Consider the following 13,965-nt stretch of genomic DNA (forward strand, 5'->3'; position numbering starts at 1 on the left):
TGATCACCTTTTGAGACTTGACTTCTGAGAAGCAAAGTCAATGTGGAAGCTGAACTCAGTTAACAACTGTGTTACTGATTTAACAATTGCAGTGATTCACTTAACAGCTGTGGCAAGAAAGGTCATAAAATGGGACAAAATTCACTTAGCTGTCTTGTTTAGCAACAGAAATTTTGGACTCCGTTGTGGTCATAAGTCAAGGACTACCTGTAGACTCTCTGGTCTTTTCTGTGAAGAAATAAACCCCCGGCCCCCATCCTCCTTTTAACAGAATCCAGCAGAAGTATTTTATGTTTGTATTTACAGTTTTTGGAAGAACTCTGCATCTCCATGTGCCTGGGTGAGGATGTACAGGCACCCACATGACCAGAAGTAATTTTCCAGCTTTTTTTGTGCTGTTTTTTTCAGTGAATGCATTCTCAAACTGCTTAGCAAAATGACCCCACATCTCATCTCATGTTCAACTACCATGCCAGTTGTGTCTTCTCTTATTTCAGCATATACAGGTGGGGAAAAAAGTGAAGTGCCAATCATTGAGCTAGAAGAAAAGGTCAGCCACCAAGAACATGTAGCAGAATAGATATTTGCTAATAATTTACAAAACAGAAACATACATTATAGGTAAAATTCACAACAGAGGCAACAAGATCCCTCAGAGTCATATTCTTTTGCCAACAAGTGATTACGTCTCATCTGTGAAAATGACCATCCGGTTCTGGCGAACTGCTTTAGTCTCCCACTGAAAAAACAGTTGCCATAGAAAGAACTCAGTAGCCTTGAGTTAAGGGGGCCAGAACGGTTGCCATAGATGGCAAAGAGTTGGGGCTGTTTCATAGCTCTGGGTTCTTCAGTTTCTGCGTCCAAACATGCAACTGTCCTTGTTCTCTTCTACTGGTTGCTTCTGGTCGAATAGTGCAGCTTAGCTTCTTGCAAGAAGTTCTGGAAGGCAGGTTCTTCATGGCTTTCCTCCGTCACTATAGCAGAAAAGAGAAGAGATGTGTTAGCAAAGTGGGTCTCACTAATGCCTTAGGACCTAAATTTCCCTCATAGAAACCAGCATTACCACAATCCTTTGCTGGATTGTACAATGGATATAAAACAGTGTTTTTATTTATTTATTGAATTTCTACGCTGCCTATCTTTCTAATACAGTAACTCTGGGTAGCTTACAATATAATAAAAGTTAAAAAGTGCAAAAAAGAATTTAAAAGTTACAAATTAAAAACCAAGATGATGGGCAGCATGGGACAGAGCATCTTCTCTATCCCATCAGCCACTCCCAATGTAGTGGGTCCCTGTAGAGGGCCCAGGCCAAGCAGCAGAGCCAAGTTTTTAGGCCAGGAGTTTGGAGGTGGATCTCACCTCTGATAGGAGAATATTCCAGAGGGCAGGGACCATAACAGAAAAGGCTCTTCACTTGGACTCCACCAGCCAAAATTTTGGGGCCAATGGGATACAAAGTAGGCCCTTTCCACTGGAACAAGTAGGGCAGGTTAATGCCAACCCCAGATACCCTGGACCCATGCCATAAGTGGACTTTAAAGGTAATGGACTTTACTGTTAGGAACTCCATGTAAAGCAACTGATGGAAAAATGCTGCCACCTTCCTTCTTGGCTTGCTTCTTGCAATTTTTAATTCCTCCTATTCCTTCAGAGCTTTAATTACCTTCATGATCAATGTCATCAGTATCACTGTCCTGGGCCTCTTCCTCCTCTTCTTGTGGATCCAAAGTTCCTCGTGTCAAAATCAGTTCTGATGAGCTTAATGAAGATTCTGCCAGTGGACCTTTGAACCAAAATCAAACCAAAAAGCAATTTTTCAATTTCTTCCTGTGCAGTAGGATGAACACCCTGTCCAGGAGTTCCATGCCAGGAGTTCCTCAAACAATACAAGGTCAGAAGAGGGTGTATAAACATGATGCCTAAATGAGGGCTCTGGGCAGCTTTAGAAAGTTAGCAAGGCAGCAACAACAGTTGCTTAGTCCTACAGCATAATATCTTGCCTGATGAAGTGCCATACCCCACTAGGTAAGTGCCATAAGTGTATCCAAATTCTACCAGCAGCCCTTCCTTTTCGTCTTCTGCGCTTCTCTGTGAAACCCAACTATTTCCCATATCAACTACTATATCCTCAAATATTTAGTGGAGCAGATAAAATGATGCCAGCTATGAACCTGAACATACTTCTAAATACTGCTCGGTGGCTTGTTGGCTTATTTATGAATCAACGTTATATAGGGGTCCATTTCACCAAAGGTGATTATGGGCAGCACACAACAAAATAAAAGAATGTAAAAAAAATTACAGCTATAAGAATCCATGCTAATAAATATCATAAAAAATAAGATACAAAACCTAGGTGGTGAGGGGGATAAAAATGCTCATCACAGCATTTGAGCCATGTCAGCAAGTCTCCTGTACCTTGGGAGTCCCAGGCCTGATAACATAACGAGGTCTTGAGGCCTACCAAAAGGGATGGAGTTAATCTAATTTTTTGGGGGGGAAGGATGCTCCATAAGGCAGCCCATCATGCCACGGATGGCACATCTCTCCTTGGGCCAACCAAATGTAGTGGGACCATAGTTGATGGGACCCACAACATGCCAGATCTGCTGGGGGGGAAGGGCTGATATAACCAGGGAGAGGCAGTCCTTCAGAGAGCCTGATCCCATGCCATGAAGGACTTTAAAGGTTAAAAGTGACCCCCTGAATTGGACTTGGAAGCAAACTGGCAGCCAACGCAGCTCGCATAGTAGAGGTGTAGCATGCTGTTCTAGGAGTGCACATAACTGCCCATAACACTGTATTCTATACCAGATGAAGCTTATAAATGCTTTTCAGGGACCGCCTCTGTCTCTGTAGAGGTTCTCATGTACCTGAAACTGCTGGGCTGTTCTCCATAGCAACAGGCCCCATATCTCTCCGTAAACTTTTCAGTTGTTCTTCCTGCTGCTGCTTCTGAGCTCTTTCCTGTAAATGAAGAGAGAGCATTCCAGTAACACGTTTTTTCCCTATGCATTTCTTTCTCAATTTGCTCTCACATTGGAACTGAATATGACATGAATGTAGTTTTCACATTACCCCCAAGCTTTTTAATTTCAGTAAAATTCTCTTGGCCCTTCAGAGGATGCTTTAAATTGTAAGTATATCCCATCCCCCTTCAAGAGAAGTAAAAAATTAACAGAAATTCAAGCCATACCTTAAGGACTAAGAGTAAGAAGGAAGATGTATGGAATGGTTAGGGAGTTGTCAGTGAGAAATGGCGAGAAACGCAGACTTGCCTCACGTACTGCATTAAGCATGTTACTTTGATTTTTGGTTTACAGTATTGTTCAAACTTAGCTAATTAGGTTTATTTAATAAATCTACATGAAATGAAAAATTGTGATTTGGTATGTTTGGACTCAGCCATCATGGTTTATTTAGTATGTCATGAATAAGTAAATAACTGCTTACAACTTTTTATTATTCGTAGAAAAGAGATCTAGGTTCTTCCACAACTGTACATTAACCCTTATCACTGCTTTGAATTCATTTAACAATGGAAATTGGAGATGGAAAAAAGATGTATTCAGATGATATATTGACTGATTGATTATATATTGTATGTTTGTTTGTTTATAAAATAAAACTTTTCAATTAAAAAAAAACAATGGAAAAAGAAAAGCTCCTGGGCCTCTAACCCTCAGGGATTTTGATCTCTTCGCCATAGCCCTAGGATTACCTGCTTGGTTTCCTTTTCCCACACTTCTTTTATCACCCGATAGGTAAATTAGTATTTACATCTGAAGAAATGCCTTTTGGAACTGTCTATGGAGATTCTCAATCATCCAGGTCATGGTTGTCCCAAAGGTGCATTTTCAAGAGGCAACTAGACTTTCTGGTTTTTCTTTGAAGACATGTTGCCAACTAGAGGAGTTAATAAGACGGTTAAATATTTTCCAATGCTGTAGGTGATATAGTTGATGCTGTTGACAATTGGAGCTGAAGAAGCTTCTTGGATGAGAAGCAAAACGTCTTCAAAGAAAAACCAGAAAGTCCAGTTGCCTCTTGAAGAAAACACCTTTGGGACTTTTAAGAACTCCAATGTCAGATGGGAACAACCAGACTCATGTGGAGCTCAAACTAGCTACCCAATGGTTCTCTGCCTATCATACAGAACCTCTCCAGACTGGCAGCTTTTGTCTGGGAAAGCTGAAAGATATTTGTGTGTGTGTGTGTGTGTGTGTGTGTGTGTGTGTGTGTGTGTTTCAGATCTCTTATGTTTATATGACAAATCCAAGCTAATTCCCCGCTTGAGTTCTTCTTCCAGCTGGGGCAGTTGCTCTCCAACATCCAGCAACAAGTATGCAGACACAATTGGGGGCGGGAAGGCTTATATCAATACAGCCCAAAACATCAAAGTATATTCATGTACTTACCAATTGCTTTCTTAGGCGCTCATATTCTGGTCGATATTCTCTGGAAGAAGGGAAAAAGGGGCTTCATGTATTTACTCCTGAACACTATTATTTATATTTATATATATTTATATATACATATATACATATATACATATATATAATGTGTTTACTTGTTAAATGTATATGCTGCTCATCTCATCTGGTGGCAACTCTAGACAGCTTACAAACCATTAAAAACCATTTCATATAAAAAAGTTATTCTCACATGGTCAGCAGTACTGAACGGACATCACTGTTACAAGTAATCAGTGTGTGTACTGACAGTTTTATTTAATGCTATAGAAAGAGAGGAATGTTTTCCCTATAAGCCTAATATCTGCACCAAGAATGAATTATTTGGTGCTGCCCCGTGAAAACCCATTGGCTCTACAGTACATCAAAAGATGCGATATGGAACTGCTCAACGGTTGAGGTCGCTAATACAAACAGCAAATAATTGATTTCTGAAGATTGTTGTGAAATCTAGTATATCCACAGGGTACAAATAAACTTAATTGGAAGCATTATTTGCCTAAACTCAACCTTTCTTTCTTTTTGTGCCTTTGAGTCAGTATGACTCCTGGTGACTGCCTGGACTAGTCCCTGCAGTTTTCTTGGCAAGGTTTTTTGGAAATGGTTTGCCACCACTTCCTTCCTAGGGCTGACACAATTTGACTGGCCCAAGGTCATCCAGATGCCTCTATGCCTAAGATAGAACTAGAACTCCACAATTTCCCAGTGCCTTAATCACTACAACAAAATGGCTCTCTCTAGTTTCTAGGCAACCTCAGTTGATTCAGGTGACCTAAGGGCACAGATAAAACCCCAAGAGGCCTCAAATGGCTCTCAGAGAGTGCTAATGACCAGATGACTGCAAAGAAATATGATCCTTCCATTTCTTCTCCCCCTCCCCATCCTTTCAGAGCTAATCCTTCATCCTTACCATCCTGCCAGAACCAATGAAGCTTCTTGGATGAGAAATGAAATGTCTTCAAGGAAAAATAAAGAAAACCTGGTTGCCTTTTGAAAAAGTATCTTGGAAACTCAAATTCAGTATGTCCCAAAACTCAGATATCCCTAAAGATAATGCATCGCATGCCGGGTTGCTCTTGCTATTTTCCTTCCTTTCCTGAAAAAGACTCACCTTTCATATTCATCAACAGCTTTGGATAAATGTTCAAAAAATTCATCCATCCCTGTTCCTTGTACAGCAGAAACACCCACCACCTGCAAAAGAAAGTTGTTGATAAAATTGGGTGGCTTTAGAAATGTGGATTTAAATGAATTAAAAGCTCTGTCTTGCTTGACTTGCTTAACTTCAACCTCTCTCTTACCATTCAGCACCAAAAACTGCCATTACTCCATAACATTTTTAACAAACCCGCCTGCAGACAGAACATACTGCACCCTTTGCAGTACAAAAGAGAGCACCCACCTGAAGTGAGTTGTAGAACTCATCTAAAACAAGACTCATAGACCGAGTTAAATTACTGGCATAGCTGGTTTCCTGACTGAGGGCATCTTGAAAAGCTTCAAAGTCCTGCATCCATTCAAGTGCAAAGCTGTGGTCAATGATGTCTGTCTGAGTTGAAAAAGAAAAACAGATAGGGTGTCTAAAGTATACATTTAAGCAAAACATAGAATATAGAAACAGCAAAGAAGTTTTGCCAGAATCTTATCCATTATACCTTGTTACCTACTGGCCCAAGAACAAGGACCAATGGCCTCATAATAACTGCTGGTTCTCTAGAGGTGGTAGGGAAAGCAGACTGATGGCTCTTCATTTCATTTGCACAGAAAACCCATGATAAGAAATGAAAGACAGCAGTATTATCAAAAACCCAATAGGCCATCTATGAACTATTGTGACCCATTCAAAACTTCATCTTTTAAGAAGGAAACAAACATGTTCCTTAAGAAGGAAACAAACAAACATGAGGAGCATAAAGAAGACACTGAAAGTTCACTTTTGTAAATAGTGGTAAAAAAAGATAAGGTTATTCAGCACAATCAGGAGAAGCAAAATTAAACCGTTGGAAGGATTGACACTGGAAAATTTTGTCTCTGTGCCCCAAAGGATAGCGCTAAAGATTAATGGTTGAGAATCTCAGCAGATTTTAGTGGAATATTAAGACAGTGACTCAGTAAGCTTTCAAGGCTCTAGTTATATCTGAACCTGGGTTCTTCAGATACTTGATCATTTTAGTATCATTTTTTCAGATCTTCAATATTCCTTATGAGATGGATGGATGGATTGAATACAGTATTTCAAATTTTATTTATTAAATTCACTGGCTGCCCATCTTACCACAGGATAACTCTGGACGGTTTACAATATTAAAAGGATAAAATATATAAAATCTATTCATAATACAAACAAAATACTATAAAAATATACTCAATCCTAACTAAAGATGGGAAGGGGGGAAGTGGGATGAGTGGGGGGGGGGTGTCTTTGTATGTAATCTGTCAACCACTCCCCAATGTGAAGCCCCTTCCCCAAGCCCCAAGCCAACTGGCAGAGCCAGGTCTTTAAGCTCTTTTGAAAGGCCAGGAGCACTGGAGCTCACTCCAGAGGGGGGTAAGATGTCCCAAGGGGCAGGAGCAATGGCAGAGATGGCTCTTCTCCTGGACCCAACTGCAGGAATACCCTGGCCGATGGGGCCCGCAGCATGCCTTCTCTGCAGGCACGGGTGTGGTGGGCCAATCCCACTGGGATACAATGGTCCCTCGAATGTGTTACCTAGCAACATTGTGTTACTGACAATTTAATTTTCTGTCCCTGCTCAAATGTTCCTACTCCAACTCATGAACTGTTTGCCATTTAATGACCATTTTAACTGTGTAATTTCTCTTCAAAACCATTTTCTTTTTCTTGGGAGATAACTGAAAACATGAGAGTAACAACAACCACCACAACATATCATACCCTAAATAATTTGGGATATCACAATTTATCCTTACAATTCTTTGTTGCTTCTTTGAAAAGAAAAGTCACAAGTGGCAGCACCTTAGCTGAATTTAGCTGATCTCAAAAAAGCTAAACAGGACTTAATCTGGTCAATATTCCAATGGGAGACAACCTGGAAATCCCATAGCTGCAATTAAAATGGGAAGTGAAGATTCCCCCCCACCTTAATTTTGGAACAAGGCTCTATACAGACATCCACATCCTCATCATCGAGTTTGAATAGATAGCCTTCACTTTTTTAAAAAAAAAGAGAAACAAGAAGGTAGGGCGGAAAGACAGTGTTGGTTTAATATTAAGAAATGAGCTCATTGATATCAAGCATGTAATGTGGACTATGGAACACCCTACTCACCTTGTTCATGACCACTATGAATGGGAGCTTCGTTTTGTATAAGATGCTGAAAAAAGAGTGGATGATCAGAGATAAAAAGGTGGCCCAAGCATGAAATAGTTTGTTGCTTTAATACTTTTACTGAAAGAGAATTTTACACAACATTCAAAACTACAGAAACATAAGCAAAAAAGGAAAAACGATATGAAATAAAAGGTTATAGACAGCAAAAGACAAAGGAAAAATAGCTAAGGAAGTAACTGCAGTACAGGCGTAATAATTACCATCTCCATCCTCCAAATTATATACCACAATATCCTTCTTCCCATAAACAATCCTTTTTAATCAGTTAATCCCAAAATCAACATTTTTTTGTCCATTTACAGCAAAAAGTTTATAAAGGGTTTCCAGTCTTTTACAAAATTGTTGTTCCCTCCTTAATCAAAGGCACGCAACTGTTAGTCCACAATTCTGCCTTTTAATACTTGAGGCTAGAAAATGGGGGATTTCGTATTTGGCAAACTAATGGTAACTAATTATGTACCCTGAAGGCAGATGATATAGCAACTTTGATGAACTTCACAAGTTCTGTTCTTGGTAAACCCTAGCCAAAAGACTACCTGCGATAGCCATGAATACTGCTTTTGGTTTCATGTTTATGGCACAAATGAAAAAATGGCAGATGAACTAACAATGGAAGTTGCTAATCAGAACATAGGAATTTGCTCAATACACAATGGCTTTCACTGAAGCACCACTTGTGAGAATTATTATTAAATATGTTAAAGATAACAAATTGTGCTATAATACTTCACCACATTCTGTTCTTAACTACAGTTTAACATGTTAACTTGGCTCTGTTTTGTGAAGGGCTCTAGAATTATTTTAAAGATTATTCCTTCCCACACAACCCATTTTATACCTTTCTCTGCCAGATTCTTCTGGAAGACCAAAAGTAGGAGCTTTTGGGGACAGCACACACTGAGCAACACCCCCCCTTTTGAAGTCAATTTTCCTGGTGTAGATGCTTGCATTTTCCCTGGCTTTTAAATTTATAATATACTTTTCTAAGTCATCTGTTATAAGCTGATTTACATTTTGTTTAGGAAACCAGATATAAACCGATTAAATACAGTGAAAGTTTGTGCTGGGAAAGCAGTTGATGAATGTAAATAAAAAGTCTGGGAGAACACGAACTACATTAGAATTTTAAAAACATCCAGACCTTTATCTCACAAAGAAAAAGAGGAATTGTAGGGAAAGTGCCTCCTACCTGCAAGCATACAGCATGTTAGACATGAAGGTGACAGGATTAGTGCTGCGAGATGTGTCCATCACATAAACCACCACCGATGGGAAAGAGGAAGCCTAAATAGACATATCAGGATTATTGTCAACAAAGCAAAGCGTGTTTTCCCCATCCTTAATTAACTCCCCGCACCAGATGAATAGAAGTCACTAACCAGGGCTTCTGTGATGATAGTGCCAGAGGCAGACCAAGTAAACACTTCAATCTGCCCAGGTGTATCTATTAGGACATATCTGCAAGAGAAAAAATTTGCTCTCTCACACACTCAGAATATGCAGAAGACATTTTATTCAGATTGCGCACACAGGAGCTAGACCACAGTGTGCACTTGTCCATTGCTGTCTCTGAAATTCAAGCCAGAGCCGCTATCCACAGAGACAAGAGCGGAGTCCAGGTTTAATTATTTATTTTCAAAACAAAGGATGAATTTGTGAACCAGTTTCCTTATCAAATCAATGCAAATGACGTATTTTAATTGTTTATATTGTATGTTTTTAATTTTGGCTGTTCACCGCCCCGAGTCCTTCGGGAGAGGGGGCGGTATAAAAATCTAATAAATAAATAAAAATAATAAATAAATTTCAGTCCAAGACCACTATTTTAGGAGAGATGAGGCATAATTAGTTGCTCAAAGGAATATTTTATATGCCATCTCCAGCCGTTGAAATCTTTTTTAAAAGGAATTGCAAAGACTGAGCACTCGTTTCAAAATATTCCAAAGAACACACACACACACACACACACACACACACACACACAAAAACCCCACCCACCAAATGTTTACATCTGTGTGAGGAAAATGGGGGGGAGGGGGAGGGATTACTCTCAGTATTTTGTGACTGAACATACAATAATGTTCATAATTTCAAATGTATCCATAGCTTTCCAAAAAGGTTGGAGAACCCCACCACTTGTTAAGTCATCACAACTGATGACTAGACCAGGGGTCTCCAACCTTGGCAACTTTAAGCCTGGAGGACTTCAACTCCCAGAATTCCCCAGCCAGCCAGGCTTAAAAGATTGGAGACCCCTGGACTAGATTGCTTCTTGTCCAAAGAGGACTTGCCACATGCTTTGCCAGTATTTGAATCTCATTTTAAAATAATGAAAATGAACACCATTTTTTAAAATCACCATGCCCTAGTTTTAGAACCCTGGGTCCCTTTGATATACCCATCCAGTAGGCTTTTGACACAATGGGTATTTGAGTATGTATTTTAAATTCTAATTTTAGACCTAGGATTCTGAGCAATACCACTTGATTATTTCTTCTCATTTATTGTTTTGTCATTTTGTGAGCTGCACAAGTTAAAAACCAAGATAATATTAACAAGCTCTATAAAGAAAAATAGGTAACACTTCCTATGTAAGGAGTTCTGTTTAAAATAAGGAATGCATGTATGTCCCTTCTTAAAAAGGGGCTTTCCGGTGGCCACCACCCCCTCCGTCCCAACATCAGATTTATCATTTACTCACTGGGATGCAGTTTGTCTTCTTTCAATGAACTTCATCACCTGATAAAAATAAAAGAAAAAATCGTTTGCATACAGAAGTAAAACTGGAGTTTGCAGAAGAGCTACTAAAACAAGGGGCTGTTAGTATCACAAAATTAGTATAGTGACATTCTTCAATTTTGCACCTATAGCAATTAGACTTATATACAGCTTCACAGTGCTTTATAGCCCTCTTTAGATGGTTTACAAAGTCAGTATATTTTGGACACATTTTGTAAGTTAGCACATTTGAAGATATTCAAAAATTGTCCTATGAAGCAGACTGTTGGGGACAATAAGCTGACTCTGTAAACCAGGGGTGTCAAATTCATGTTGTTATGATGTCGTGACATGACTTTTTTATCCTTTGCTAAAACAGGCATAGGTGTGGCCAGGCTATGATGCATCTGGCCCGCGGGCCACGAGTTTGACACCCCTGCTGTAAATTGTTTAGAGCGTGCTGTAAAGCTCAATGAGAAAGCTTTGCAATTGCTAAATGTAGTCCAGAATACTTAAATTTTCAGAAAAGAATATTCATCAGTTTACCAATATGGTATCCTGTATATCAGCAAAATCAGTTAAGCGAATACGTACCTGGTCAAATCTTGTAGCAAAAAGATTGAGGGATGTCACAATGCCACCATTTGGGCCCAGTGCATATCTGGAGCTAGGTCAGGAAAAGTTGAAGAACTCCAATTCACTGGGTCAGCATATTCCCCAGCACAATCCCACAAGAGATCAATAGAAAGCTATACTAGAGTCAACCACGAATGGAACAGCATGTATATAGCAATATACACACAAATCAATAAAAAGTGCTAATACTACATTTTGAAGAAATAGCCAAATAAGGCAAGGATACTGCTTCATGACTTCTTTGTAATTCACTGTGTCCCGGATATCTTAAAAGAAAAAAAAAGAAAAAAGGAAAACAGAGAGGATGGAAATTATACAAAGCCTGATTTTAAAACAAACTTAAAAGGAACCTATCTTATTGTTGGTTTACTCTCTTGCTTGAATAAACAGAACATAAGTTACCTTTAAATGTAACATCCTCCCCATTTTTTTCTACTTTCTCAACACTTGTTCATCATGTTAAGTGCAGCTCTCCTTAAGACTCTCTAAGTCAGGGGTGGGCAAATATGGCCCCTTTATGACCTGTGAACTTCAACTCCCAGAATTCCTGAGCCAGCTTGGCTGTCTCAGGAATTCTGGGAGTTGAAGTCCACAGGTTGTAAAAGGGCCACAGTTGTTCACCCCTGTTCTAGGTAATTTCATTCGGGTAAATATGGAAATCATAATCTAAACACACAGATTTCCAATCAATCCTAAGAAACTTTAGCAATTATTTAAAATTAATATTATAGACTAATGTATGCAAGTCTAGTCAAGTTTAGTCATCCATTCCAGAGGTGGGTTTCAGCAGGTTCTGGAGAACCGGTAGCAGAAATTTTGAGTAGTTCGGAGAACCAGTAGTAAAAATTCTGACTGGCCCCACCCCCATCTATTCTCTGCCTCCCAAGTTCCAGCTGATCAGGAGGAAATGGAAATTTTACAGTATCCTTCCCCTGGAGTAGGGTGGGAATGGAGATTTTACAGTATCCTTCCCCTGACACGCCCACCAAGCCACACCCACCAAGCCACACCACACCCACCAAGCCACACCTACAGAACTGGTAGTAAAAATATTGAAACCCACCACTGATCCATTCATATTAATATGATCTAGTTCAATGTAATCAATTCCTTAAAACAGAATAAAATCTACCATTTATTCCCTTGTTTTATACAGAACAAGCCTGCAAATACTGAGCTGCTCCAATTATGCTCTGCAATCATAAGGAGAGCTATTACCTTCTCACATCTTACAGCAATTCCATTCAGTTGGCAATGGTAAAGGAATAGTTGCATCCCTGTGTGGAATAATGGATCTATGGCATCTACAATTGGAGGAAGGCGAAGGAGCAACCATGCCCATATAGGTGGCCATATGGGCTAAACGTGTGGCAGCTTACACAGTGTGTAGTTGCTTGGATATCTGCAGTCCTCAAATTTTACTCTGAACCAAAGATTTACAGACTTCAACAGATAATTAGAACTGCAGAAAAAACAACTGCTACCAACCTGCCTTCCATTGAGGACCTGTATACTGCACAAATCAAAAAGAGGGCTGTGAAAATATCTACAGACCCCTCGGATCCTGGACATAAACTGTTTCAACTCCTACCCTCAAAACGACACTATAGGGCACCCGCACACCAGAACAACTAGACACAAGAACAGTTTTTCCCCGAATGCCATCACTCTGCTTAACTAATTCCCTCAACACTGTCAAATAATTTACTAAAGAGTGCATTACTATTATTCTTCTCTTCCATATTAGTATCTATCTCTTCCCACTTATTACTATAACAGTGTTGCTTGTATCTTTCAATTTATATTGTTTTTGTTTCCTAGTACGATTTGATAGCTTATTAGTAACCTTGACTAACACGAAGTGTTGTATCTTTTTATTCTCGATGAATAGAATAGAATAGAATAGAATAGAATAGAATAGAATAGAATAGAATAGAATAGAATAGAATAGAATAGAAGTCTAGTCTAGTGTCTAGTGTCTAGTGTCTAGTCTAGTCTAGTCTTTATTTATTGGTTCGATTTATATGCTGCCCTTCTCCGGAGACTCAGGGCGGCTTACAATGCATTAAGCAATAGCCTTCATACTTTTGTATATTCCTGCTTAGTAGGGCTGTCAGGCCCACCTAAGCGGTGTTCTTTTTATACAAAGTCAGCTTATTACCCCACAATCCAGGTCATTTTACCTACCTCGAAAGGATGGAAGGCTGAGTCAACCTTGAGCCTGGTGAGATTTGAACTTGCAGTAATTGCAGGCAGCTGGCAGCTAAGTGCTACTTTAACAGCACTTTAGTCGGCTGCGCCACCAAAGCTCCCTATTCCCATTCCCATTCCCAATTCCATTCCATTCCATTCCATTCTAATAAATACTCTCATATTTTTCTAAAGAAAATAACTTTATTTTCTTTATTTTCTACGGGCAAAGCCCGTAGACTCGTGTACTCACCGATATTGGCCTGGAAAGGCAACTCATAAACTGCGGGGTCCAGATTGATGACATACGGAGGAGAATTCTTACTATGCAGGTAGGCATTCAGTCTCTATGGAAAACAAACCGTAGGTCAGCTCAAAGGAAGCCAGCAAGGGCCTCCTTTCCCCGGGCCGATCCCCCCCCCCCACACTTCCCTTCCCGCTCCGCCCGCACCTGCACCAGCGCCGTCTTGCCAGAGCCAGCCATTCCCAGCACCAGGACGCATATTGGGGCTCCGGATGCAGAACTCGCTGCCCCACCGGCAGCTGCCATTTTGCCGCCGTTTCATCCGTTTTCTTTTGACTTCCGGGGCTTT

The 13,965-nt window shown here is 39.9% G+C and overlaps 1 protein-coding gene across 1 annotated transcript; it reads right to left on the bottom strand.

The window, feature by feature from the left end:
• Positions 1 to 567: 567 nt before the first annotated feature.
• On the bottom strand, positions 568 to 13,959 carry GPN1 (GPN-loop GTPase 1). The gene is made up of 14 exons (XM_070946649.1): positions 13,824 to 13,959; positions 13,626 to 13,719; positions 11,409 to 11,448; positions 11,141 to 11,207; positions 10,530 to 10,567; positions 9,208 to 9,286; positions 9,018 to 9,112; positions 7,766 to 7,811; positions 5,878 to 6,024; positions 5,587 to 5,669; positions 4,422 to 4,461; positions 2,877 to 2,970; positions 1,667 to 1,786; positions 568 to 974 (listed from the first exon to the last, which is right to left on the bottom strand). Exons 1-14 carry the CDS (start codon positions 13,920 to 13,922, stop codon positions 889 to 891), a joined length of 1,128 nt encoding a protein of 375 aa, XP_070802750.1. The 5' UTR covers positions 13,923 to 13,959; the 3' UTR covers positions 568 to 888.
• Between the last annotated feature and the right edge of the window lie 6 nt (positions 13,960 to 13,965).

The sequence above is a fragment of the Pituophis catenifer genome, unplaced genomic scaffold (genome assembly GCF_029215685.1).
Source record: "Pituophis catenifer annectens isolate HBS135680 unplaced genomic scaffold, rPitCat1.0.hap2 SCAF_1, whole genome shotgun sequence".
Lineage (NCBI taxonomy): Eukaryota > Metazoa > Chordata > Lepidosauria > Squamata > Colubridae > Pituophis > Pituophis catenifer.